Raw genomic sequence first — 27,553 nt, 5'->3', positions numbered from 1 at the left:
AGGAACAGATAACGTACGTTTAGCTTTGTGGTAACAAATCTGTATGCATTTGACAATCCATCTAGCTATCCCAGATTTTGAAATGGGATTACCTTTGTGTGGTGGTGAGAAAGACACAAAAAGTTGTTGTCTTACGAAAGGGTTGTGTCCTCTCTATGTAGTATAGCAATGCTCTTTTGACATTTAATGTGTGAAGAGCTCTTTCTGGTACTGTCTGTGGTTGCGAGAAGAAAACGGGCAGTTCCACAGATTGATTGAGATGGAAGGGAGAAATTACTTTGGGTAAGAATTTTGGATTCGGACGCAGAACTACCTCATTGTGATGCATTTGCAAAAAGGGTTCTTGAATGGTTATTGCTTGTAGTTCACTAACTCTCCGCAGAGAGGTAATAGCTACTAGGAACGCAACTTTCCATATTAAAAATTGTAGTTCACATTTGTGTAAGGGTTCGAAGGGAGGCCCCATTAACCGTGTGAGAACAACGTTTAAATTCCACACAGGTGAAGGTGGTACTCTGGGAAGAATTATTCTTTTAAGGCCTTCCATAAAGGCTTTAATGGCAGGCACTCTGAATAAAGATAGATGTTGTCTGTTTTGCAGAGATGCTGCTACTGCCGCAAGATGTAGTCTAATAGACGTATAGGCTAAGTTACATCATTGGAGATGCAGTAAGTATCCTATGATGTGTTGAATAGACACATCTAGAGGATTAATATTGTTGTTGTGACAATATATTACAAATCGTTTCCACTTGGCTGCATAACATGCCCTAGTGGTTGGACGTCTAGCTTCTTTTATGACATTCATGCAGTCTGGAGGAAGGTTCAAATATCCAAATTCTAGGATTTCAGGAGCCAGATCGCAAGGTTGAGCTGAGCTGGGTCCGGGTGTCTGATCTCTCCATGGTTCTGTGTTAACTCCATGGCTGCTAAGGCAATTCCCCATCTGTGCTGGAAATTGTTGTTTTACATTGTTTCATGACGAGCTGGGCTCGTCATCAGCGTGCGAGGAGGCTACGCCATGACGAGCCCAGCTCGTCATGAGCGTGGAAGGGGTTAAGAGGTGTGGAGACAGGTGTAATTTAAGGTGCAGTACTACCGACAGTTGTAGCAGTGTGGTGTACCACGGCTGTCTGGCCACGTTGGAGCAACTAGGATGAGGGTCAGAGAATGCTGCTGTAGTTTGCGTACTACTAGTGGCATGAGTGGTAGAGGTGGAAAAGCGTACACAAATCTGTTTGACCAGTTCATCCATATCGCATTGCCTTTGGACAGTGGGTGTGGATAGCTGGTGGCGAAGCTTGAGCATTTGGCGTTTTCGTGGGTGGCAAACAGGTATATCTGAGGTTGTCCCCACATCTGAAAGAATGGCTGAAGAACTTGCATATGAAGTTCCCACTCGTGGGTCTGTTGTGTTTGTCGACTTAACAGATCCGCTACGGTATTTTGTACTCCTGGAACATGTTGGGCTAGAAGGAATATGATTTGAGGTATAGCCCACCGCCATATGTCCTGAACTAGTTGAGATAGCTGCAGGGAGTGTGTGCCTCCCTGCTTCTGTATGTAATACATGGCTGTCATGTTGTCTGTGAGGACTAACACAGCTTTGTTTGATACTTGCTTTTGGAAAGCTTTTAATGCTGGGAATATTGCTAGTAACTCCGGATGATTGATGTGGAGTAACTTTTGTTGCAGTGTCCACCTGCCTTGCATGGTGTTTTGCAGTGGGTGGGCTCCCCAGCCGGAGAGCGATGCGTCCGCAGTTAGGATTATCTGAAGAACTGGCTCTAGGAACGGTTGTCCCTTGGTAAGGCTTTTGGTGTTCCACCACTGCAGAGAGCGATGAGTCTGACCGTCTACCAACACTAGGTCTGTCAATTGACCTTGAGCCTGGTTCCACTGACGTGACAAGCATTATTGTAGCGGACGCATTTGAAGTCTTGCATGGGGCACTGTGAAAATGCAAGAGGCCATCATCCCTATGAGTTGAATGAACACTCTTGCTGGAAGGGAGTGTTGTAGCTGAAACCTTGTTAGAAGAGTTTGTATGCTGGCTATCCTTGCTTGAGTGGGATAGGCAAGCGCTTTTGAGGTGTTTATTGTGGCACCGAGGTACTGTTGTACTTCGGATGGTTGTAGATGGGACTTAGTGCGGATTATTGTGAACCCCAAGTTGTGAAGCAGTTGTATTGTGGCATGAGTGTGTTCCACGCATTGGTTGTATGAGCTGGCTTTTATGAACCAGTCATCGAGATACGGGAGAACATAGATGTGCTGTCTTTGTAAATGTGGTGCCACCACTGCTGAGCACTTGGTAAATACGCTTGGTGCTGTTGTGACTCAGAATGAGAGTACTTTGAATTGATAGTGCTGTCCGTCTATTACAAATCTGAGATACTTCCTGTGAGCCTTGTGAATGGGAATGTGGAAGTATGCGTCCTTAAGATCTAAAGTAGCAAGGAAGTCGTTTTGTGACAGAAGCGGAAGGACTTGTTGCAGTGTGACCATGTGGAAATGGTCTGACTGTATGTATATGTTTAGCGGTCTGAGGTCTAGGATAGTCCTTAGAGAGCCGTCCTTTTTTAGGAATCAGTAAGTATAGAGAGTAAACCCCTTTGTTTTGTTGGTGCAGAGGAACTGGTTCTATTGCACTTTTTTGTAGCAGGGATTCTACTTCTTGCTTTAACAGTGCTAGATGTTCTTGTGACATTGGACGCTGTTTGGGTGGTATCTTTTGGGGGGTAGATGTTAGTTCTAGACAGTAACCTGATTGAATAATTTGTCGCACCCACCTGTCTGATGTGATGTTGGTCCAGGCAGGAAGGAATTGTTGCAGTCTTCTCCCCCCCACAGGAGTGGAATGTTGGGGGGGTCGGGGGGGGGGGGAAGGGGAGGAAAGTCATTGGGAAGGGGTAGAGGCAGAGCGGGAATTGTTGGTTTTGCCTCTGCCTTTCTTGTTGTTACCCCTGTAACCCCCTCTTTGGTAGCCCTTAGTGAATGTGGATTGGCTAGGGGTTTTGTAAGAGATGGAGGGACTTTCGGAGGAGTAGCCTTTAGTGTTGCCTCTGTATGATGAGTGACGAAAAGAATGTCTGGGAGCTTGCTGTTGCTAGGCTCCCATAGACTTTGCCGTATCTGTGTCTTTTTTCATCTTTTCTAAAGACACGTCAACATTTGGGCCAAATAAATGTGACTCATCAAATGGTTGATTAAGGATGGAGTTTTGGACCTCAGGTTTAAAACCTGAGATACGTAGCCAAGCAGGTCTACGTAGGAGGGTGCTGGTATTAATTGCTCTTGAGGCGGTATCTGCCGCATCTAGGGCACAGCAAATGGAAGTGTTGGTATTATTTTTACCTTCCTGTAGAAGTTCATTGGCCCTATTTTTGTATTCGTCAGGTAGATGCTGCATTTTGGACTCTAGTTCATCATAATGAGCTCAGTTATATCTGGCCAGCAACGCTTGGATGTTGGCGATGCTCCAGATATTTGCTGCTTGAGACACTGTTCTTTTGCCTGAAGCGTAAAAGTATCTTGGATTCCTTGTCTAGTGGTGAGGCCTCACCTGATGTCTGAAAATTAGCATGTTTATGTTCGTTAGACACTACTAAAGAGTCTAATGGTGCTGGACCTTTAATATAGACTGGATCTGTAGGTTCAGCTTAATATTTTTTCTCAATTCGAGGATTGAGGACCCTAGCTCTGACGGGGTCTTTAAAAACCTCTGTTGCATGTTTGATTACACCCGTAAGCATTGGTAAAATGGCAGTAGACCTTTGTGTGTTATCAAAAGTGTCTAGTAGGAAATCTTCCTCCACCGCATCTGTGTGCAAGTCCACCCCATGATATTGGGCAGCTCTTTAGACTAGTAGGTTAAAACCTATAGTGTCCTCTGGTGGGGATGGTCTAGAAGGGTATATGTCGTCTTGTGGGACATAAGGCACATCAGGGCTGTTGTAATCATCCCATGGATTAGGTGACTGAGGGGGACTATTGGTCCCTGCTGTGTCATGTGCACCTCCATCTGTGTCATCAGAGTCTGTGTCTACATCATCTTGTGGATCAGGGGATGGTGTAGGTGAATGGTGAGGTGGAGTAGGTGTAGGGGGGAACAGTATGGGGAGGTGGAGGAGAAGGCACGCTTAATGGTGAGGTTGCAATGTCTCTCTTCTTTGGAGGAGGAGGTGCTGGCGCATCAAGTGGTCTCTTTTTGAAACAGAGTCAATTGACCAGTCTTAGGATCCTTGAGAAGAGTTTTTTGGTTAGGATCAGGTGGGAAAAGTTCCTCTGAACAGGGCAGATCCTTCGGTGTCGAGGTTTTCGGCTCCGTAGGTTTTTTCGGCACAGAGTTGGTAGCTGATTTCGGTTTAGAAATGAGCCCTTTTGAAGTGTCCTTTACCAGAACCTGTTTCTTTCGTTCCGGGTGTTTTTTTTCGGTTCCGAAGCATGTGGAGCTTTAGGCGTTTTTTTAGTTGGCTAGGAATGAGATTTCGGCATCGATGAGCCGCCGCCAGTCTTCAGTGCCGTGTGTTTCGGTGTCGGAGCAACGGACGAAGATGGCTTTTTCTTCGGTGTCGGTGTAGGATCAGCACCGTGGATAGGCTGGCTCGAGCCCGAGCTGCCTGGAGGCTTAATGGGCTTCTTTGCAGGGCCCGAAGCCGGGGCGTGGGAAGCAGTCTCTCGGTGTGCACCCGGGCTCGAAGGTGAGGGTGTGCCCAAAGTCTTTTTAGAGGGTGTCGAGGAAGGGTAGGGGTCGACGATCTTACTTATGTCCCGTTGAGCTGGAGTGACTTCCTCGATGTCGGAGTCTTCAGCGTCTGAGGAGCTGGTACTCTCTTCGGCGTGCTGGTGTTCTGGCACGTTGACGCCCTCTTCGAAGATGTCGTCTGGGATCGAAGCTGACGAGCGGGCCATTGTTCTTGGAGCTCGTCGGTCCGGATCGTCTTCTTGGAGCGGAAGGAGGCATGAGCGCAACAGTCTTTAGCCTCGTGCTCCCGTGCGAGGCAAAGGTTGCACACCTCATGTAGGTCGGTGTGGGGAAACTTCGACCTACATAGAGGACACTTCTTGAATGGCGTCCTTTCCATGAGCCAGAAGTAAGGCCTAGGTAGGCCCGAAGGCCTTTGTCGACGACCGTAATCGAAGACTTCGAAGGTGAAGAATCACGTTGATGTGGAGCGCGACCGAAACAATACCGCCGAACTGGGTGAGGATTGCGCGCCGAAGAAAATTTGGTTCCAAACCGGAGCGCAGGAAACACATCCGAGCCCGCCCGATGGCGGCAAAAAACAATCTTGGGATGGAGCCGATGCCCATGCGCAATGTGGTCCAAAGGAGGAGTCACCTATCTTGTGACTTCCAAAGAACTTTTCAGGACAACAACAAACTGCAAACATCCGGGCCCAACACTAGGTGGCGATCTATGCACAACGTGCAATTTGCAGCTCATATGCCTCGAACATATACTTTAACTTTCACACAAAACAGGTGAATGTCTTTTCTGGGACCCCAAAAAGACACATGGTGGAGAAAGTCCGAGGTAGAGATATGCAAAGAGGTTCTGAGAGAAAAATCGACAAAGGAGTGATGAAGTAGGAGAAAGATCACTTTCACAGGGGGCCTCTTGGAAGGCGGGGGCCCTGGGAAATTAGCCGCTTTGCCCATCACTAAAAACATCTCTGCTTTCCACCCTTCCAGTTTCATGTGCTGACTTCAGTCTTACCAGACTCCCTTTTCTATGTTATCACGTCACTTGCTACTCCTCGCTGCTGGTCTGCAGAGTGAAGTCTCAGGGATATAATTCACAGTACAGGACTGGAGCTGACAAGGGGAGATCAATAATGGGCTGAGCAGCACCAGCGAGTGGTGCAGCTACTGACGGTGCAGCAGCAGGTGCAGTGTTACCAGGGCCCAGAGAACTCAAGGGTACACTGAGCCCTGATCACAGAGGTATTTTGCTACTCTTGCAGCGGTTGGAGAGTTCCCTCTTCCCTTGTTTGCATTACGGCCTCGGTCACCCTTTCTACTTCACTGGTAAGGGTTCACAATATAAACCATGAGTGTAGGAGGCCCCATGTGTAAGATGAAAAAATGGTACTAGAGGGGGCTTAGGGATAAAAGGGCACAATATGAAAATGGGGAAGTCCCGGGTGGAGGAGGTGAAAATATAGAACTGGCGGGTGGAGACCCACATGTCAGAGGTTGTATTTGTAGGTGGACGGACATTCCGACCTAGGACACTATGAGACACCGGTGAAGGCTCTGTATGTATTACACATGAAACCTAGGCAAAATTCAATTCACACCAATACAATCTTGCAACGGCTTGTCGAGGTGGCATTTTGCGTTATGCTGGTTATGCGCAATGCCAGAGATTACGCCATTACAAAACGTTGCATAATTAAATTTTTTTGTAGTAATAATAGGATTGCAGAAGCTCAGGGGCAATGGGAATAAACCTATCGCTAGCAGCTGGTGTTCTCATGCATCCTCAGAACAAAATGCAAGGATGCATTTGGCACTAGAATATAGCATAAGTGCTGGTCTGGCATTTCACATAATTCGGCTTCATATTTTGGGTCGTTGGCTTAGTTTCTGCAACAAAAAAAATTACATTAAATTTGCCTAGAGTTAATTTGAATGGCTCTATCCACCAAAAGAGCAGGGAATGCAATGAAATGCCAGCTGCCTACTCTTGCAGCATGTCTCAGACGAGTGTAGGCTGCTGAAGGAGAAGCTTGGAAAAAAGTTTAGGGTATGAGGAGTGAAGGATGGAGCAGTTTATGGCACCATGGTGTTTCTAAAGACGTAGGGGGCTGAGGATGGCAGGCTAGAGGGCACGAGTGACTTGACAGTCTAGAATACACTATTAGAAGTTTAAAAACGTATTTTTCAGGAACTGTAATCTTGAGTGCAATATTGAGCCATTGTGGGGGGGTGTTAAAGGCACGGCAAGAGGGTTGCTTTGTAAGACCAAAAAATCGATTTGTGTTGAAAGTATATTAATTGGCAACACCATATAACGAAACAGTAGAAGTAGTTTGCAGCTTGAAGAATTTTCCTGAATCACATGCTGTGCATTATTATGTCACCTAGTGGTTGGGTCTGGAATTCTCCTCTTGTAGCTTGTAGTCTCATTTCTCTCTTGTTGTTGGGCATAAATTGTTCACCATTTGGTGTCTAGTCCAATTTACTAGTCCGGATATCAGACGCCTGCCCCGGAAGTCCTTGTGCGTGGGTGGGCCATTTTCAGATTCTGGCGATTGTATGAACCCTCTAGTGTCCTGTAATTTTCCTCTCAATTTATATTTACCTTTGGTCATAATAGCTTTGCCTCACCTCATTTCCTGGGGAGATTGGTGCTTCACATGTCAATCCAGAAAATCCTTCAATCTGCAAAGCTAATCCTACTGGTAAGAGATGATTTCCTTTTGCAGCGTGCATCTTTTCTACATTCACCTGCTGTGCATTGATTTTTTAGCGTTTTTCTCACCTCAGTGGCTGGTTTAGAAATTAGGATGAGCTTGCAATTAAACACTTCTGTACTCTCTCTCCCACCTGTGCCTCTCTGTTCACTTTGATGTCAGTGAAGTAATGTTTTGTGAATGTGTGGACTGATGAATGACCATGTAGCTGCCATACATATGTAGCTCAGTGGGACGTTTGCCAGGAGAGCTATAATAGTTCTTTTCTTTCTTGTTGAGTGCATTCTTGGTTCATTTTCCAGTTGAAATACCAGCCTTTTTTGTGACAATTGGATTGTCTGAGTTATCCACCTTGCAATGGTGTTCTTGGTTACCAGCATTTCCTTGTTCTTTGCTGCAAACAAAACAAAGAGCAATTTCCCTTTTCTGATTGTGTTAGTTCTCTCCAGGTAGGGTGACGAGAATTTTAAAGCACAAAAGTGTGACATTTCACAAAAATAGAAGGACTACCGTTTTTAAAGTCAGTAGCATGCCTATTAATTAAATTGCTTTCTTACAACAGCTGCTAACTATTCCTGCTTTACAAAACATAAAAAGATACCTCCCACCATTTTTAGCCGAGCTGCTCTAAAAACCGTGACATGGGCTTAATCTCCTGAAATCTACCTGGACAGTTGGCGAAAAACCAGGTCTGACCTGGCAAATCCGCGACCCGTGGTCACCCTATCTCCAGGTAAAACACTGTTGCTTTGCGCCTGTCTACAGTATGTATGGCCTTTTCAGTTTGAGTCTTTAGTACTTAGAAACAAGTAGGTATCTGGATTGCTTGGTTTATATGAAAATGAGATATGACATTTAGCAGGAAGTGTGGGTTGGTGCTCATGACTATCCTGTCCTTATGTATTTGCAGGTATGGTTCCTGTACGATGAGTATCTGCAGTTCGCTTACCCAGCGAAGCAATGTAATTGCGCGTTATCTCGAGCCGGATTAATTTTAGTGCTGACCTGTGAAGTGGTTCAAATGGGTCCTTCATTAGTTGTGTAAGCCTCATATTTAAGTTCACATGGGTGCTGGTGAGCATCTTCGTTGGGGTATTATTTTGGCCAGTTCTAGGAACCATTAGACGACTAGTGTACTGAAGAAGCTTTTTCCTATGTGACCCCTTGTATAGGCCACTATCGCTGCTTTCAGTGGCACATAGGTTAGGTTTTGTCCAGCAGGTGTGTAAGGTATCGGATGAACTTGGGTTGCATTTACCTTTGGGATCAAGGAGAATTAGTGTCTTCTGTGATTGTCTGCATGTGTTGATCACTAGTGGTAACAGTGGGGTGGGGGCGGGGGGTTTGAGGAGTGTATGCAAATTTTCCTGACCAGTCTATCGCCAAGGTATTTCCCAGAGAGTGGTGGTGTGGGTGCCTGGATGCAAAGGGCTGGTATTTTGTACTCTCTGTTGTTGTGAACAGGTCTATCTGTGGCACCCCCCCCACCTTTGGAACACCAATCACTGTTTGATTCATCTCCCATTGATGTGAAACGTATGCCTGCCTGCTCAGTTTGTCCACTTCCACGTTGTCTACCCTTGGGAGCTGTATTGTTAGGGGTATTGGTCTGTGGATGGCCAACCTCCATTTCACTTGTGCTAGCTTCGATTGGGTGGAGGAGTTTGTTTGCCCCTGCTCGTTGAGGTAAAACATAGTTGTTGTATTGTAGGTCTGAACCTGTAAAGATTTACCCCATAACTGTTCCTAAAGACTTAAGGCTAGGAACACTATCTTTGGTTCCAATAGGTCTATGCGATTCTTCTGGTTTCCAGACTACTCTAATGTTCAGATTCACCATAAGTGCTCACCCTCTCATGCGAGAGGAGTCTGTGGTGAAGGTCACTGTCAGAGTTGGTGGCGTGAAGGGTCTTTCTACTGTTATATTGTTAGAAGGTGGTTCTGACAGTAAGGACCGCCCGGATTTTTTGCTTTTTGAGCACCTAATTGTTGAGCTTTTACTGGTGGGGAGCCTCATAACCTGGGACTCATCCACAGTGAACTCACAATGAAGGAGACTGCATGGAGATTTTACTGGTGTCCGCCTGGCTTGACTAGGCCGCTGCGCAGCAGCTGGAGTATCAGACACCGTGCTGGTTACATGCAGACACGGGTGTACATGCGTGTGCACACGTGTAGGGGCTGCATAGGGGAGATTCCTAGCGTGAGCAGTCCAGGAGCAGCTACAGAGTGAATGGTGTGGCAGGACTTATGCAGAATTGGATGATGACATGGAATAGGCTTTATACCCTTGGAAGAAACATGCCAGGGAAAGTCAGTGTGTTTTACTGTGTTTTCACTTGATTATTCCCCTATGGGGATTTGGGGCCCATAGCTAAAATGACTTCCACAAAGCCTACAGATTCCAGACACGCACTACAGTCCAGTGTTACGGATGTGAAAATGAGTATTCTGCAGAGTCCAAAGTCATATTTGTACTGCGTTTAAGTCGTCCAGAAACGTCATATTTATAGGAGTCCCTGGCTGGGGTCTGGCCCTGGCAGGTTAGATTAATGCCCTTTCTTCCCTGAGCAAAGATCTTCCCTCCAAGGAAGGGAGATAGGTGGAGATAAAAGCCAATCCATCAACCGCTGTCGCTGGGTGCCAGGCACCAAGCAGAACCATGGTAAAGGCAGTGAGGGGGGAAGGAGTTGGGTTTCAGAAGCCATGTGGCCAGAGACACTGGAAGAAGCCATTTTGAACAACCCAGAGGCTGGACAAGAAGGAGGGAGGGGGCAGGGAGGTGAGGTGTCGCTGTTTGATAGGACACACAGAGACTTCCTGCGAGCCCCCTACTCAACTTTTAAAAAGTACTTGCACAGGTCCACAGGAAGAGAAGCTCTCTCTGGGGTGTGGTCTGCTGAGGTGGAAGGTGCTGGAGCCTGGCAATGGGCCGTTGGAAGGAGAGACCCCCTGACTGTCACCCAGGCCCCTAACAGCACCAGAAGAAGCGTCCAGGACTGGTGCGCAGAAGCAGGGGCCTCTGCGCAGGGAGAAGAGAGCTAGGCGAAAGGCTGGCGCAGGGAGCCAGTGCAGACCACTCCTGCAGAATGCACCCTCTTGGAGACCCGGAGGGTGAAGGAGAGTGCTCCCAGTGGCTGGGGGTACCGCCAGGAGCAAGAAGACGTGAAAATGGGACAGATCGGACCTCCAGGGGCTGAGATATGGCCCCCAGAAGGTGAGCGACCTTTGACCTGTGGCCCGCTGACAGCGAAGAGCGTGAGGCTCCGCCGCCGGTCCAGAAAAGGCCCCCGGGGTGGGTCAGGTCCCGGGGGCAGCCCCCACCCGAAATAAAGCTGTGGTGCGCCGTTGCGCTCCCCGTGAAATTATGCCCGACAGGGGTGCCAGGAGCCCACCCTGGCCCCCTGAAGCCAAAGGAAGAGGGGGACCGTCGTCGCGCCCCCCCCCCCCCCGAGAGAAGATCAAACCGGGGAGCGCCGTTGCGCTCCCCGTGAAGACTGCCCTTCAACGTGGAGAGCCGGCGGGGGTCCTGCATGGGACCGGGGCCCCGGACAAGGAAGGAGGAGCCAGGGACCTGGGTAGGACCGGGCCCCCGACCAAAGCGCAGAGCAGCCGGGAGTGGGCTCCCCGAAGCGCATACCCTTACCCGGGGGTCCGGGTGGGACCTTGCTCCCCACCGAGGCCCCAGAAAGTGGCAAAGCACCAACGCGGCTCTCCCTGGCACAGCGAGAGAGCCGCTCATCTATTATTCAACAGCAGGAGCTTGAAGCGCCCCATAATGCCTTGCAAGGCATGGGGAATGGATTGTTTTTGGCGTTTTGGTGGCCCCCCAGAGGAGAGGGGTCACCCTTGAGTTTAAAAAGGTGCAGAGGGGAGCTACTGGAGAAGCGCAGTCTCGCCCCAGCACAAAGCTAAGTCCCACCCTAAGTTTCTTGAGCATTTAACAGGAATAACCCCTCAATGCTCAGAGAAGATTGCATCACCTCCCAGGCTGGAACTTTTGTTCTACAGCTGGGGGTTCATTGAGAAGTGCATCAAAGATTGAAGGTCTGAGTTGGAGATGTCTCGAGAAGGGCATCCCCTGGAGGTGAAATGGTGTAATTGCACTGAAATGCATTTATTAATGGTTATTTCTTTTAGAGGGACTGATGTTCAATGTGAAGTACTGGTGTAAGGTGATGTTGCAAGCAAAGTGGATTTAGGTGGCTAGACACTCCTGCTAGGGTGTCTGACGGTATTTACAACTTAATCCTGTGATCATCTGTGATGCCTTTAGGGGCTGTAATTGCAATGCATTTTTAATGATATCCAAATGTGCTGAGTATTGTCATTCTAAAGTGTGCGTAAACATGTAGTCTTGCTGCTGCGCTTAGGTGAAGACCCCAGACTGTTAGCCCTTAAGACGTAGAGGTGTATACATTAGGGTCAGTAGGAGATGATTGGTCAGGGTCATGTGTCACCAAGGCAGGTGTATCCCGGTTTAATGCTTGTTGAGGTAATGGGAGGGGGACGCCACTGGGATGGTGCCAGCGCGCAAGGCCCTCGCTCCAGGATATGTTCAACTAATTGCATTGGAGACAAGATGATGTGCATACAGGAGAGTGGTGGTACTAGGCCCCACCCCCGCTGCAGGATGGGTGGAGATGGTATGCAATGTAACAAAGTAATTCCAACAGCTTATGTATATTTGTAAATTGTTGCATAGTATTGAGTAGTGCGTGTGTTTAATAAATGTATTCTTACTTTTATAAAGCAAAGTACAGACTGGACAATCAATTATTGAGTGTTATCTGTGCGCACCTGCAAATGGCGATTACTAGCACACACCACCTCCCTTTAGTAAGCCTCAGACTGCTCTGCAACGCTACCCTCTGAGAGTCAGGCGCTACAATTAGGTGTTTGGTTCCCAGTGAAGGACAAATGTAGTCATGTTATTTGGGCAGGCCTCACAGATGCTGCCTCCTTTTCCAACATATATGTACTCTGTTCCACCCACCATCTCTTCCTGTACGTTTCTGCATGAGAACCGACTAGATCGCAACCGCCCCATCGCTTGTGACGACTGGTTCTGGATCCATTGCTGGATCAGTCTTGTTTAGCCTCGCATCTGGGATTAGTGGTATGCAGAAAGCCATCATTCCCAGCAACTACTTCACATTCCTCACTGTCAGATACTGCCCCCTTGGGCAGCAGCAAGCTTCTGGTCTTATTGCCAGTACTCTCTTTTTGCAAGGAAATGCTCTTGCTTGTGTTGACTTGATTCTCTCGTTCTGGCAATGGTGATTACTTTTCCATGTTTATGGAGAGCGCCAGTTTCCATCACTTTTTTTATGCGGTCTCGCCATTTGTGAAAGGAATTCACCTTTACCAGCCAGTTGTCTAGGTCTGGGGTCTCAAACGAATTGCTCAGGAACAACTGGTGAGCACCCTTAAAGTAGTTCTCAGGATGAAGCAAAGCCAAGCCAATCTCGGAGAGTCTGTGCATATTAAAAAACGCATACCAAGGTGTAGAACAGATGTCTTACACTCCTCTGTGTTAGGCCTAAAGCTGCTGACCACACTACCACAAATAGAGCACTTTGGGTTTGCGTTGAGCCCTATACACTTCTGAGGGTTTATCTTCAAGTTGTGTCTTTAAAAATTAGTTAGGAAGCGGAGGTCTAGTATTGGGTTGCAGTTCTTTGCCTGGTTTTGGGACCAGGAAATATGTTGAGTAGCCTCCGTGATTGATCTACTTCAGGGGTACTTCCTCTATTGCCTGTTTTTGTAACAGTTCTCTCAACCTTCTGGCTTAGGAACGTTTTTTCTTCCTTTGTATGCGTTGCCTTCTTTGGATCTCGTTTTGGCAGGTGGTTTGCTAGTTCTGTGCGCTATTCATATTGGATGTTGTGGAGTATCCATCTGTCTGTTGTGACCTTCCGCCACTCCTGAAGGAAGGCTCTCAGTCTTCACCTCCACAGGTGTCATATGTGTGGGGGACTCTGGCTTTGTAAGTCACTTGCTTACTGGTGTCACTTCTCTGTGGAGCTCTCCTCTACCTCTCTCTCATCTGTGAAAGGGCTGTCTGTGTTGCTTTTGATATTACCATTGTTGCGTTGGCAACTGCTTGTGTCCTTAAAGGTTTGGTGAGGTATGATGGGTTGGAATCTCCCCACTTTCGATGGTCTTCTTGTGGGGGGTGTCCCACCACCTCCATTTGCCTCTAAACTGCAGGGCTCCCATCGATTTTTCCAGGTCATTAGTAGGTCAGAGGTTACCAGCCAGCGCAGCTGTCTGGTTTGCTAAAGACATCTTGGGGACATTCAGAAAGTTAAACTACAAATGCATTCCCCTCGGTGCTTACCATTGGCTTTGTGGTTTGTAACTCACATTTTCTGGCTTTTTATTTGCTGGCTTTATTTATCGTATGCTGTCCAGCTCAAGTTGGTCCCTCCTGTTGACCAAACCTTGTTTACTGTAGTCTTCCACAATTTTGCTTTCAGTAAACAGACCTTTAAGTCTTGTTCTTATCTTGCCACATTTACAATCGATTCAAAGCCAGAGGTTAAATGTCAGCTCTGTCTTCCAGGAAAATTGGTGCTTGTTTTTCTTTCTTTGATTTCAAAGGAAGAGGATTTATGTGAAAATCATGCAGACTATTGGCGGTCTACTTGAGAAAGGCTGTACAGTTTTTTTTTCTAGCACACAACTAAATTTAAATGTTTGTAAATGAACTGTGCTGACGATAAAATCCATACATTAGGTGATGACACTTCCACACATAGTTTGTGGGCTGTATACTTTTGTCAGTAAAACTATATGTGAGTGCAAATGTAATGGTCATTTCAATTCAAGATGTGTGGTCTATAATGGCAGTGTGCTACCATACCATGCATACATGATACTCGGCTCCACTCTATTTTACTCTACACAACTCCACACTATGCCACTTCACTCCACACTGCAGTCTTCTCTGCACCATTCCACTTTACGTCTCTCTATTCCACACACCTCAACTCTATGCCAATGCAATCTACCCCACACTACTCTTACTATGCACCACTGCACTCTGCGCCACTTTACTCTATGGCACCCTACTCTGCAACACTGCACTCTGTGCCACTGCACTGTGTCAATGCGCTCTACTCTGTACCACTCTACTATAGGTCAGTGCACTCTATGCCAATCCCCTCTACGCCACTCTAATCTACACTGCATCACTGCACTCTACTCTGAAAAAGTCTACTCTACGCCACAGCACTACACTTGGCGTCACTCCTGTTTACTCTGCACCAGTCTATGCCACTTTAATCAAAACCAATGCACTATATGCCTAACTACTCTGCACCACTGCACTCCACGCCACTCTGCTGTACACCACTGCATTCTATGACAGTATACTCTGCAACCATCCAATCTCTGCCACTCTACTTTATGTCACTCTAATCTATTCTGCACCACTGCACTGTAAGACACTCTGCTCAATACTTCACTCTACTCTGAAACAATCTACTCTATGCCCCTGCATTCTACGCCACTCTATTCCACTCTGCTCCACCCCACTCTATTCCACTCTGCACCACAGCATCAATGCACTCTACGCCACTGCACTGTACACCACGCTACTCTATGGCAATCTACACGGCACCGTACGCCACTATACTACTATGCACCCCTGTACTCTATATCACATCTCTCTGCACCACTCTAAGCCACTGCACTATTCCACTGTACCACTCTATGCTAATGCACTGTACACCACTCTACTCTGCATCATGCCATACTACTCTGCACCACTTCACTCTACAACACTGCTCTCTCGGCCACTAAGCTACTCGACTTTGCATCGCTCCACTCTACGCCACTGTACTCTACACCAAACCACTCTAATCTACCCTGCACCACTTCACGCTGTGACACTCTATAACACTGCACTCCAAGTCACTTCACCCAAATCTGAAACAATCTACTCTATACCACTGCAGTCTACCTCACTCTATTACACTCGGCACCATTCCACTCTATGCCACTTCACTCTATTCTACACCACTTATTTATGGTGCTTTAAATCGCAAGCATGACCCAAGAGTATCAGAGGGCTGTACATATGATAAAACATAATTAAAGACTTGATACATAAAATAAATCTAATACAAATAAAAATAAACTTTTAAGAACTTCAGCAACATACAGTATGCAATAACAGATCTCCATTCCTTATGCATCATTGGAGTAGGTTCTCCAGGGTAGAATTCTATGAATCTGCTTTGCTTCGGTTTAGTTTAAGGAAAACCAGGAAAAATGCTTGTGTGGGTTCTACTGGGAATTGATGTGCTTCAGTGCTCTAGTGGTATTACAGTCATAGTAGTGGTCAATGAACCCAAGGAATGGGCTCAATGTGACTTAAGAGAGGAATCTATTCATTAGGATCTTTTTCACCTCTTTTTTGAAGACGTGGGTTGATAAGTTAGACCGAACCTTCGGTGGTAAGGAGTTCCATATTCTTGGAGCTGATCCAGAAAAGGAGCATTTGTAGGTTGTTTCCTGAATCTTTGGGGGGTTGTAACCTAGGAGAGTTTGTACTTCTGAGTGAGCACTTGCCTCCTTAGAGTCAAATCTTTTCTGCCAAGTACCTTGATTCGTTATAATGTTAGGCTTTATGCATGAGGTAAGCAATTTTCATTCGAGCTCTGGCCTCGAGAGTAAGCAAGTTGAGAGATCTGAGTGAAGGGGTAATGCGGTCAAAGCGTCTAGTGCCGTTTACCAGTGTAACTGCTGTTTTGAGGATCACTTTGTGTGGGGCCGTTCTTGATTTGGGAAGACTGGAAAGAGTTGCAGAACCATATTCTAGCCTTGAAACCACTAAATGATGTTACTGCTTGTTTGAAGTCTGGAGGTGGCATGAATGGTTTCACAGGTTGTTGGGTTTAACCATGTCAAACGCAGATGAGAAGTCTAGTAGGATCAGTAGGCAGGAGATGTTATTGTCTAGCATCTTAACCCCTTCGATGCTCATGACGGAACGGTTCCGTCACGACCGTCGGTTGGGCTGTGCTGGTGACGGAACCGTTCTGTCACGACCACACCTGTTTTAGAATCTTCAGCACAGCGCGAACATTCGCACCGCGCTGAAGCGGTTAAGGGTGTCATCCATTATATGAACAATGACTGATTCTGTACTGTGCCCTGGCCTAAATCCTGGATAGAATTTGTCAAGTAAGTTAGATTGAGTAATGTGCGGACTCAATTGGTTGTGTACACATTTTTCCAGCAATTTGGCTAGAAAGGGAATATTCAATATTAGGCCAAAGTTACTCAGAATTGTAGTGTCTGCTCTTACTTTTTTCAGGAGGGGTGTCACTTGCCAAGTATTCAGGCAGTATTGGATAATGCCTTGTTTTAGTGATGAATTTACGGTCTTCATCACTATGGCAGAGAACTGGTGACTGAGTTCCTTTAGTATTGCGTAGGAGATAGGGTTGCTGAAATGTGAAGTTGTTTTCATGGATAGTAAGGTCTTGTGAAATTCTTCCTCAGTAAGAGATTTGAAGTCAGACAGCTTGATTGATGGGTGAGTCTTTGTCTGTTCCTCCAATGGGTGTGAAGCTACAATGTCCAAATTGTTTTTATTTTCAATATCTGATGAGTTGGAGCTGATGATCTCGGGAATGGGTTGGTGGGCCAAATGGTCAGGTGATTAGGCTGATTCTTCTTCAGTGATGAGTGTGCGCCTCGCTGAAGAGGCCCGGAGTCTGAGGATGAGCGATACATCTTGTTGTGGACCCACCACCTGACTCTTAGCTGCCAAAAAGTGTCTTCTTGCTTCTGAAGGCCAAGCGAGAGTCTCAGCAGGTGTTACTGTGCTCTGGAGAGTGGCACAGGTTACACACAGCATGGACAGCTGTCTAAGGCTACTTGAAATGGGACTGAGGGCATTTTTGATTAACATCCATTCAATTACCTTCTGTGCATATTCATTCTTTGACATTGGTAAGAAGGCTGTGCTGCCAAGTGGCCCAGTTGCTTGATGATGACGTACTTGGGCCAATGAAGCGGGGATTAAAGGAACTCAAAAGGCATCGATAGGTCATGTCAGTGACTGGAAGGAAAGACAGTGAACGTTGAACACGTCAAGACTGGGAGCAACTCTGATAAAAAAAGCAATCTAACAATGGAGTCAGTGCCCATGTGCATTCACGACCAGATGAGGAGCCACGGAGACCGCGTGATTTGAAAGACTACTTCAAAGAAATAGAAGTTTTATCAGTACAAACCCAGCACTGGATGGCAATAGTATGCAGCCCATGTGTATCTAAAGCCACACATTCTATGAAAAAAGGAGTTTTTGTCTTGCGTCTAACTCCTCATCTACTCTCTTGAGAATGGGTGCCTCCGAAGCTTCCGAACTGGGTGCAGAGGAGACTTCGGCCTCCGTTCAGCTCAGACTTTGTCTGTGGTGTTTTCGGCAACAACAAAAAAAAGACTCAGGCTCTTGGGTTTAGAAGTCATCGGAGTAGGGCATGACTCTTGTCTCGACTCCGAAAGCTTCACTGAACGCTTTCCACGTTCAAGATGCACGTCTGTCAAACATTATCCCACTAGAAGTACGATTTGTGATCTACATGCTTAAATTCAGGAACGCCCTAAAAACTTGACCATTTCAAAGTAATCTGACCTCTCTATATTCAATCTGTTTCACTCATACCTGGGACTGGTAGCATGCACAACAAATATATTAAAAGCATCAATGAAGTTGAGGATTGAGCACACTTTTCAGATGCCAAATTACCCACTTGCATTCCACTGGAAGCACTTCCTGCAAGGCAAAATTATACTCTTTACCCTCATGCTACTGGATATCTGGTGTAAAACTCCTCTGGGTGAGCCCAAATCCCACTCTTTGCATGTTTTAAAGAATTGATACCAATAAGTTATGTGTACAGCTGGACTGTAAAGCCAGATCCAAAAACACTGGAACACTGTCCCCAATAGTCTCAACCCACTTCCAGCCCTCCTATAGTGTTAATGATTGGCCAGGATATTCCAGAAGATGTAGGGTGTTATTGATGGACAGACTAGAGAAATTTGGATGGCGTCAGGCCTAGATTGACTCAGAATGTTCAGGGTACTGGTATGGAGGGTCTTGGTGTCTCCATAACTCTAGGGGTTAAAGATTGTGTACGCTACAGGGCAACTGATGTCTCAGGTACACACTGGTGAAGGTGTAGACCCCTAGGATATAGGCATTGCTATGTGGCCCATTTGCAGTCAAGGGCATTGAAAGTGCTGCCACAGGTTGTATAACCGGACATGGGTCTCTTTGTAGTTGAAAGCACTGAAGGTGCAGTTGTTTAGGGTGACTCACCTGGACATGTTATCTGGGGAGCAGGCGGAGTTGTTCCCTGTTGACACGCTGGTCTCCATGCTGTCTGAGCTCTCCAAGCTGAGCGTATCATATGCATGGTCCCCCTCATCACCACGGTGGTGCAGGTTGAGCGCATGGTGCTGGTGGTGCAGGATGGAGTGGTGCATGAGTGGCGGCCCAGCGCCTGGCATGGAGTAGGGATTGTGGTGAGGGTGAAGAGCTTCCCACTGGGACTGGGCCTCCACCGCAGCCTTCTGCTTCAACTCCGCGAGGCGTCGCCGTTGCTCTTCAATCACCTGCTGTCCTGTGGGGTGGAAAAGTGAGAAGCTCTCATATAATAATAGTTGTGTAGCTTGAAACTGTTCAACTTTCACACCCTATCTAATATTCCACAAAAGAGTGATCAGTATAAAAAAAGTTGAAAAAAATACCTGTTTTGGGCAGTGGACTAGAGTTAGACAGTGGGAAGTCAGCACAAAACACACACCCCTGGTCAATAAGGCTTAGTAGAAAGCACTGCATACAACACAAGCACAGCACTTCCCTCACCAGTGTGAGCAAAATACAACACACACTTCATCATTGGATGACGATAAACATAACCAAATGCATGCTGGGCAGTGGCATGCAAGCAGGCGGGAGACTGGTACCACATCAGTAGTGATGGAAATACAATACCATGCATATGGTAGTCATGGCCATGATATGGCGGCAAGTGGCACTAGATGTGGAAAGGGATGCAGTGGGACATGCTTGGACGATTCCTGAAGATTTGGTAGTCCAGTTGACACCTAAAATGTTTGGGATTCACGGAAGATGATATTCAAACATCCCAAAATAAACTTCAACCACCCCAGTTCATGACACGCCATGTTCTACCTGATGTATCACTGGGCAGGAGAGCCTCTGCAGGAAACAGACCATCTGCTAGAGATGAAGGGAATAGGCGCCAATGAGATAGGTAAACAGAAAGAACCAGAGGGAAGAGGAAGAGAGCGGTGAGATATAGAAACCCACACAACCCTGAAGTCATAGCCCTCACTACTTCAAAAAGGAGTTTAAAAACCGAAATAAAGAACACCATCATGGCAAACTCAACAGGACTACCACATTGCTACTCACGTATTGATCTGGTACACTTTGATGCCAAAATCATACTCTGTCAGAACACACACATGTGATTATGCCCCTTACTCAGAAACACTGTTCTCACAATCAAATGCAATTGTTCAAAACCTTCTCAGATAAAAAATAACACAGAAATGGAATTACCCAATTATCTAAACCTTACATAAATACCCAGAAACACACTTCTCCCAAAGAAAAGCCAGCAAACTTCACATTACATTCCTTTAATTCAGAAGAAAGCCAAGCACCTGCCCCTGATAAACTATGTCTACATTAAAGCAAGTTTTTTTTAAGAAAGGCCACAGCCATAAAACTGATTTGTAGGAGCTGGTATTTGTGAAGGGTTGATTCACAAAGATTTCCATCAATAATGTGCTCACCTTTTCTATATTTTTAATTAACAGAAGCAACAAGTGTTTTAGGATTCGGACCATTGCTAAAGACTTATTTTTGGAGTTTTATATAGTGCTGACTTGACCCGGGGGTATCAGAGCCCTTTACATAGAATGGGAATGTAATAGTGGCATAAGTTACATATGTGTAGATACAAATACATAGGATACGGGCAAATAAAAAAAAACAAAGTACAGTTGACCAGTGAATGGATTATATCTATAACTTTTTTAATGAAGGGGTTACCAGGGGTAAACACAGTTACACGTAACAAAAGAGTAGAGGGGGATAGGGAATTGAGAATACAGTAGATGGATTAATTCAGGTCCTGCAGACCGGCACTAATTAGGGTAAAACCCGGGGTCAGTCTGTCCAGCCGGGCCGGAACAAAGGCAGTCCCATTCGAGTCCTGTGGCAAACCCTCAAGTGGGCTGGGGTCGCGGCACCATGGGCCGGCCTTGCTCTCTGAGCCAAAGCAAGCTGGCCACGGAAAGGGCTAGCAGATGGGGCAACATGGCCGCCTCGCACCAACCATCTCCACCGACAAGACGGTTTCCTGTAAGCTGGCTAAATGGGGTTACCATGTACAGATAGGCAAATTAATTGTGCTACCCCAGGGAATAACCATGTACCTGCCATCACCACATATAGATAACCTAATAAGGAACACGCTACTTATTCTGTAAGAATCTGGTGTGACATGTAGTGCATGTAGTCACATGCTCTGCACTTCTGCCATCTAGTGTTGTGTCCGGAGTTGTGCAAGTTGTTTTTCTTCGAAAAAGTATTTTGAGTCACGATGTCGAGTGACTCCTCTACTCGGTGGTAATGCGTATGGGCATCGACTCCATTGTTAGATTGTTTTCACGCAGGCGGGTGAGAAAGGCGTGTAAAGTATGTGCAAGTAATGCAATGACCAGCTAAATGTGTAAATAGTGAAAAGTAATATATGTATGGAACTGCCACAGCCACAGGTGTCCAGGGAGTAGGATGGGCGCTTGTGGATCTACAGCACTACATTCCATGGAAATATGCTTACAAGGTAACTAACATATTCCATTTGATGGTATGTGTGGCTGTAGATACACATGCTCTGTATAGATTGTAAACAGTCCCTCTTGATAAGCGGTGGCGAACGTGTGGTGTACCAGTGGTTTGAAAAAAGAGTACATAGCACTACATGTTCTACATTGGCTTGTTGGCCTGCTATAACATCCACACCATAATGTTTGGTGAAAGCGTGTGTTGTGGACCAAGTAGTAGCTTTACATATGTCAGCTATGGGAATATTTCCTAAAAAGGCAACAGTTGCTCCATTTTTGTGCAGTGTGCACTCTGGGAGGAACAGGTAAAGGTCAAGAAGGTCCAGGAGGAAGCCTCAGTGGAATAACGCATTTAAGTTCTTCCATAAGGGCTTTTATGACTGGAACTTTGAAGAGGGAAAAGTGTTTTCTATTTTGAAGAAAGGCAGCCATGGCAGCGAGATGTAAGCTTGTAGAAGTATATGCTAAACTCACCTTTTAGTAATTGAAGTGGATAACAGATAACGTTTTGTACTGTAGCTGTGAAAGGGTCAATTTGTTTTGAGTGGCAGTAGCAAACATAACATTTCCATTTTGCTGCATAGCAGGCCCTAGTGGTAGGTTTTCTTGCTTTTTCAAGAATGTTCAATCAATCTGCTGGTATGATAAGATAACCAAATTCTATGACCTCAGGAGCAGTATTGCTAGGTTGAGAGCTTTGAGATGTGGGTGTCTGATTTGTCTGTGATTTTGCATGAGAAGTTCCGGCCTGTTGAGGAGTCTCTCGTGTGGAACTACTAAAAGGTGTAGTAATGTTGTGAAAAATGGCTGACAAGCCCAAGTGGTAGTTACTAGGATCATCATTAGAGAGGTCTGCCTGAGCTTCCGAACCAGAAATGGATGGAGGGGGAGAGGTGAAAAACGTTGGCAAATATCTTTGACCAACTTATTCATAGTGCATTGCCTAAGGCTAGTGGGTGTGGGAACCTGGAGGCGAAGTGCGGAATTTTGCGTTTTCTGCTGAGGTGAAAAGATCCATTTGAGTGAAGCCCCATTTCTGGAAGTACGGTAGGAGAACTTGTGGATGGGGGTCCCATACTTGGACTTGTTGCTGCAACCTGCTGAGCAGGTCTACAACGTTGCTGTATGTTTCCCAGAACGTATTTCGCCAACAGGTGAATGTGGTGATCTAGAGCCCAGTTCCAGATGGTCTGAAACAGTTGTCAGAGTTGAGTAGACTGCCCCGCCTGTTTTTGAAGATAATACATTGCTGTCATATTGTCCGTTCAGACAAGGAAAACCTTGTGCGTCAGATGAGGTGCTAGGTAAACAGATTGAAGCTCTAGGTAGTTGATGGGGAGAGATTGGTGCCGGACATTCCATAGGCTATAAACTGCGAGGTGTTGGAGGTGAGCACCCCATCCCGTTTGTGATGCATCTACTGTGAGGTGGGATACAGAGTCAAGAAAAGGCCACCCTACAACAGGATGGCAAGGGTTCAAAAATCAGTGAGTGTTGCAGTCTATCAACGCTAGATTTCTCAACGGACCATGTGACTGTGACCACTGACGAGCTAGACATTTTTATTAAAATAGATGCATATGTAATCTTGTGTGGGGAACTATGTGTGAGAAAGTGCCATTTTTCTTGCATGGTATGCCCCCACTTTTTGCTGAATTGCTGATGTACTGTGACTGAGTGGGCCATGGGTTCCTGCCAATCAGGTACCCAGGGCCTGTGTTCCTTCCCTAAAACTGCATGTAAGCCTAAACCCAATTGGCATCTCTGGCCACAGGTAAGCCCCTGGTAAATGGTACCCTAAGTACCCAGGGCACTGTGACCAGAGAAGGCCCCTGAGGGCTGCAGCACTTATTGTGCCACCCTTGGGGGGCCTGTACCCTGACACACACACACTGCCTTTGCAGGCTGAGTGTCTTGGTGCAGAACTAAACAGAGAGTCGACATGGCACACATACCTGTGTGCCATGCCAACAAAAACACTGCCCTGGCATACCTCAGTCACCCCTCTAGCTGGGTGCACTATGCCAGTAGTGTGGGCACAGGTGCATGAGCCCTGTGTCCATACAGTAGCCAGGGCCATTCCTGGGCACTGTAAGTACAGTGATGCAATTAAGAGTATATGGTGCTGGGAGGTTGTCATTACGAACTCCACAGCACCATAATGGCTACACTGAAGACTGAGAAGTTTGGTATCAAACTTCTCAGCACATTAAACCCACACTGATGCCAGTGTGAGATTTAATGTAAAATGCACTACAGAGGGCATCTTAGAGATGCCCCCTGAAACCTAACCAACTCCCAGTGTCCTGACTGCATGGCTACAGAGGCTGCCACCATCAGACATGTTTCTGGACCCCTGGGTCGAGAGCGTGCCACTCTCGTGGGCCTGAAACAATGCACATCCTGGGACGAAGTGCCAAGCCTCCTCTCCCAGGATGGGCAGGGGAAGCTTCAAAGGCATGCCGCCTTTAGTGAGCTTCCCCCAGGCCAATTGCTGTACTCCGCAATTGTCCCCCACCGGTTCGGACCCCCACTCTAGCGGGAAGACAGGCGGGAAACCCTAAGTGAGGAAAAGGGGTGTGCCAGCCTATGCCAACCCCACCCCTCAGGTGGGAGAGGAGAGGTGAAGCAAAGCTCCGGGATCCCGCCATCTTGAAGATGAGGAGCCCTGCCCAATCAGAGATAGGCCCCTGCCCCCCTCTCACAGGAGAGGAGCAGGATAGGGGGTGTCCTCACCCCTGGACAGGGACCCATTGTTCCCTGGCCTTGCCTTACCTGTGATGCCCCTAAATTTAGTATTTAGGGGCACCCTGAACCTTCCTTCCTCAGTTCCCGATTTTGAAACAAGACAAAGAACAAGAGGAAAGAAGACCTGCCATGCAGCTGCTAACAAAAGGGCAACACCAACTGACCTGGCCCCAGCCCTGCCGGCCTGTTGATCCTTGAACCTGCTCCAGCTAAAACCCCGGCGTCTCTTATGGACAGCAACCTCGAAAACTCCGGAGGACCTGCCTGCCTTGCTCATCTAAAGACTGGGACTCCCAAGAGCAGTGGTTCTGCTCAAACAAGCAACACCCCTGGTGCCAGACAGGAACCGCAAATCAAACACACTCTGCACCGGCGAGCCCGACCTGTGCCTGAGTGAACAAAGACCACGAGGAGGTACCCCCGGCGATTGTGAGCACAAATCCAGTACCCAAGGACCCTCCTCGACGATCCAGATGACGCCTGCAGTCTCACAACAAGGGTCCCCTCCAACCACGACCAGCAGAGGGTAAGATTTCCCGACGCTAAAAGACACCCCGGCACCCCACGGCCCCCTGTGCCCAACTCCTGGGTGTCTACCTATCCTCCAAAACCCAAACATACCTCTCGAAGTGGTGGTCGCACCTGAAGAATCTCCGTCCCAGAGCCTGCAGCCTTTGTTCAACATTGAATAACATTGGGCGCCTGAAGGCCCAAAAGCACCCTGCACCCAGTTGCCCGAGTGCCACTGGGAGTGCAGCATCTATCCTACTCTATTTTCCCACTTGCCCTGTGTAAGTGACCAGAAGCTCAGCTCCCACAGCCGCGTGGCCTGCCTGCTAGCAGCCACTAACCGAAGGCCCCCTATCCTTCATAGGATAACATTGGGCTTACTCTCACTGCATCCGGCTGCCCCTGTGCTGCGGAGGATGTACCAACTGTATCTACCTGACCCTGGGAGACCCCTGAGTCTATCCCCAGAACCTTAGCTCTACCAGTCGAGTACTTACCCAAAGACCGATTTGAAGAACTTGAGGATGAAGTTCCCACTCGTGTATCGGTTGTCTTTGATGACTGAACAGATCCGCAACCTGATTGTGATCTCCTGGTAGATGTTCTGTCAACAGGAAGATTTTTTGAGGAATGGCCCACCTCCATATGCTCTGCGCCAGCCGGGAGAGCTGCAAGGAGTGTGTTCCTCCCGGTTTTGGATGTAGTACATGGCTGTCATATTGTCGGTGCGGACTAATACAGCCTTGCCTGATAGGTAATGTTGAAATGACTTTAGAGCTAGAGAAATGGCTAGCAATTCCAGATGGTTTATGTGGAGTAGCTTTTGCTGTGGTGTCCATGTGCTCTGTACAGTGTGCTCTGCTAAATGAGCTCCCGTGGGATACAACCTGTGGGACTAGCTCTATGAACGGTTGTCCTTTGGAAAGGTTTTTGGTGTCCCACCACTGCAGAGAGCGATGAGTCTGGTTGTCCACCACCACCAGATCTGTTAATTGTTGTTGTTGAGCCTGGTTTCATTGGCTTGCTAAGCACTCTTGCAGGGGGTGCATTTGGAGTCTTTCGTGTGGTACTATGAAGATGCAAGACGCCATCATTCCAATTAATTGCATGAACACTCGAGCTGGTAGTGAGTGTTGCGGTTGGAATTTTTGTATAAGAGCTTGCATACTTTGTATCCTTGCTGGATTGGGGGATGCAAGTGCTTTGGAGGTATCTATTGTGGCACCCAGATACTGTTGCGACAGGGATGGTTGGAGAGGTGACTTTGTTTGATTTATAGTGAACCCGAGCTTGTGTAGCAGGTGAATGGTATGGTGTGTGTGCTGCACGCACTGGTGGTATGACTTGGCTGTTATTAGCCAGTCGTCGAGATATGGGACGACATGGATGTTGTCCCTTCTCAAGTGTGCCGCTACTACTGCGAGTCACTTTGAAAACTCGAGGTGCCGTAGTCACACCAAAAGGGAGGACTTTGAACTGGTAATGCGGACCGTCCAGTACGAACCGAAGGTACGTTCTGTGAGCTCTGTGGATGAGAATGTGGAAGTAGGAGTCCTTGAGATCTAGGGTAGCAAGGAGTCGCCTTGTTTTAACAGAGGAAGGACCTGCTGTAATGCGACCATGAGGAAGTGGTTGGATTGTATGTAAGATTTAAGGGTCTCAGGTCTAGTATAGGTCTGAGGGAGCCGTCTTTTTTGGGGATATGAAAATATAGGGAGTAAACTCCTGTGTTTTGATGGTGTACTGGAACTGGTTCTATTGCATTCTTCTGCAGTAGAGAAGCAACTTCTTGTTTTAGGAGTGTGCACCAAAAGCACAGGTGCACCGCATAACAATAAATCAAATAGGAACTACTGTAAAGTCCATATCCAATAGACAACACAAGAAGAATTCCTCAGTTTTGTTCTCTTTATTCCATTTTCATGTTACGTAGAAAAAGACACACTGTAAAGCCGATGAGTTTCATCCTAGTGAAGGACTTCTTCAGGGCACTAGATGAAAGAATCAAATGTCTCCATGGGCTGAAGAGGACATAGAAAAAAGTACTGCTTAAAGGCTGTGTTCCCGTCTGGCAAACTATTTACGCAAGTGTTTTGAGGCAGTCTGTATACAGGCCACGGCTAGGCAAGTAATCGAAAAACTCGACCCACAGATACAGAGTCCTGTACTGCCACTGTCTTTTTGCAGAAGTAGTACAGGTTCAAATCTTCAGAAAGTCACATGAAGATCTACATATCAGCAGAAACTCCAAATTAATAAGACAAACGATTGTTCAATAAAGGACACTGCTGGACCTATAGTACATCCAGGAGTAGGGATCATACCATCATCCAACAGCTCTTCGCTGGAAGCCAAATAAGGTACGAAGAAAGCAGGGCCGCAATCCGATGGTTGAGATTAGCGAAGGGCACTGGGGAATCGTCACAACAGCAGAACTCCCTCGAGCAGCAGGCAACAGCGATTTCTAGGTTGAGTCTTAAATAGCACGGGGAACCCGGATATATATCCTCCTCTGTAATAACCTCTATTGGGAGAGGATTGGGTGGGTGCTTTATAAGAAGAGGAGGCGTTATCTGTTGGAAATTGTTTGGAGGCACCCCTGTATGAGGAGCGACGAAAGGACGCTCTGGGAGTCTGAATTTGTAAAGCTCCCATGGACTATGCAGTGTCAGTATCCTTTTTCATTTTTTCTAGTGCATTATCAACTGTAGGACCAAAACGTTGTTGCTGGTCAAAAGGTTGATTAAGAATACTGGTTTGTACCTCTGGTTTGAAACCAGAGATGAGCAGCCAGGCATGCCTACGTAAAAGTATGCCGGTATTTATTGTCCTTGAGGCTGTATCGGAAGTATCCAAAGCACAACGGATTGAAGTATTAGTAATGACCTTACCTTCCTGTATTAGGTCAGAAGACCTGGTCTTATATTTGTCTGGCAAATGTTGCATAATGGTTTCAAGCTCAT

General features: G+C 46.9%; 1 protein-coding gene across 19 annotated transcripts in view; it reads right to left on the bottom strand.

Annotated features, from left to right (window-relative positions):
• The window catches only part of PHLDB1 (pleckstrin homology like domain family B member 1), a 437,675-nt gene that overhangs the window by 61,911 nt on the left and 348,211 nt on the right, over positions 1-27,553 (bottom strand). For 9 of the 19 annotated variants that reach the window (XM_086956721.1, XM_086956728.1, XM_086956718.1 and 6 more), the window contains 2 exons: positions 19,648-19,695; positions 18,769-19,072 (listed from right to left, as the gene is read on the bottom strand). In XM_086956721.1, coding sequence (XP_086812847.1) covers positions 18,769-19,072; positions 19,648-19,695 — 352 coding nt within the window. Of the gene's footprint in view, positions 1-7,458; positions 7,462-18,768; positions 19,073-19,647; positions 19,696-27,553 lie in introns of all 19 variants that reach the window. The other 10 variants (XM_086956734.1, XM_086956729.1, XM_086956722.1 and 7 more) reach the window with 3 other exon arrangements.

The sequence above is a fragment of the Lissotriton vulgaris genome, chromosome 2_1 (genome assembly GCF_964263255.1).
Source record: "Lissotriton vulgaris chromosome 2_1, aLisVul1.2, whole genome shotgun sequence".
Classification (NCBI taxonomy): domain Eukaryota; kingdom Metazoa; phylum Chordata; class Amphibia; order Caudata; family Salamandridae; genus Lissotriton; species Lissotriton vulgaris.
The sequence above is the reverse complement of the archived record's forward strand: the minus strand, read 5'-3'. Positions and strand labels throughout refer to the sequence as shown.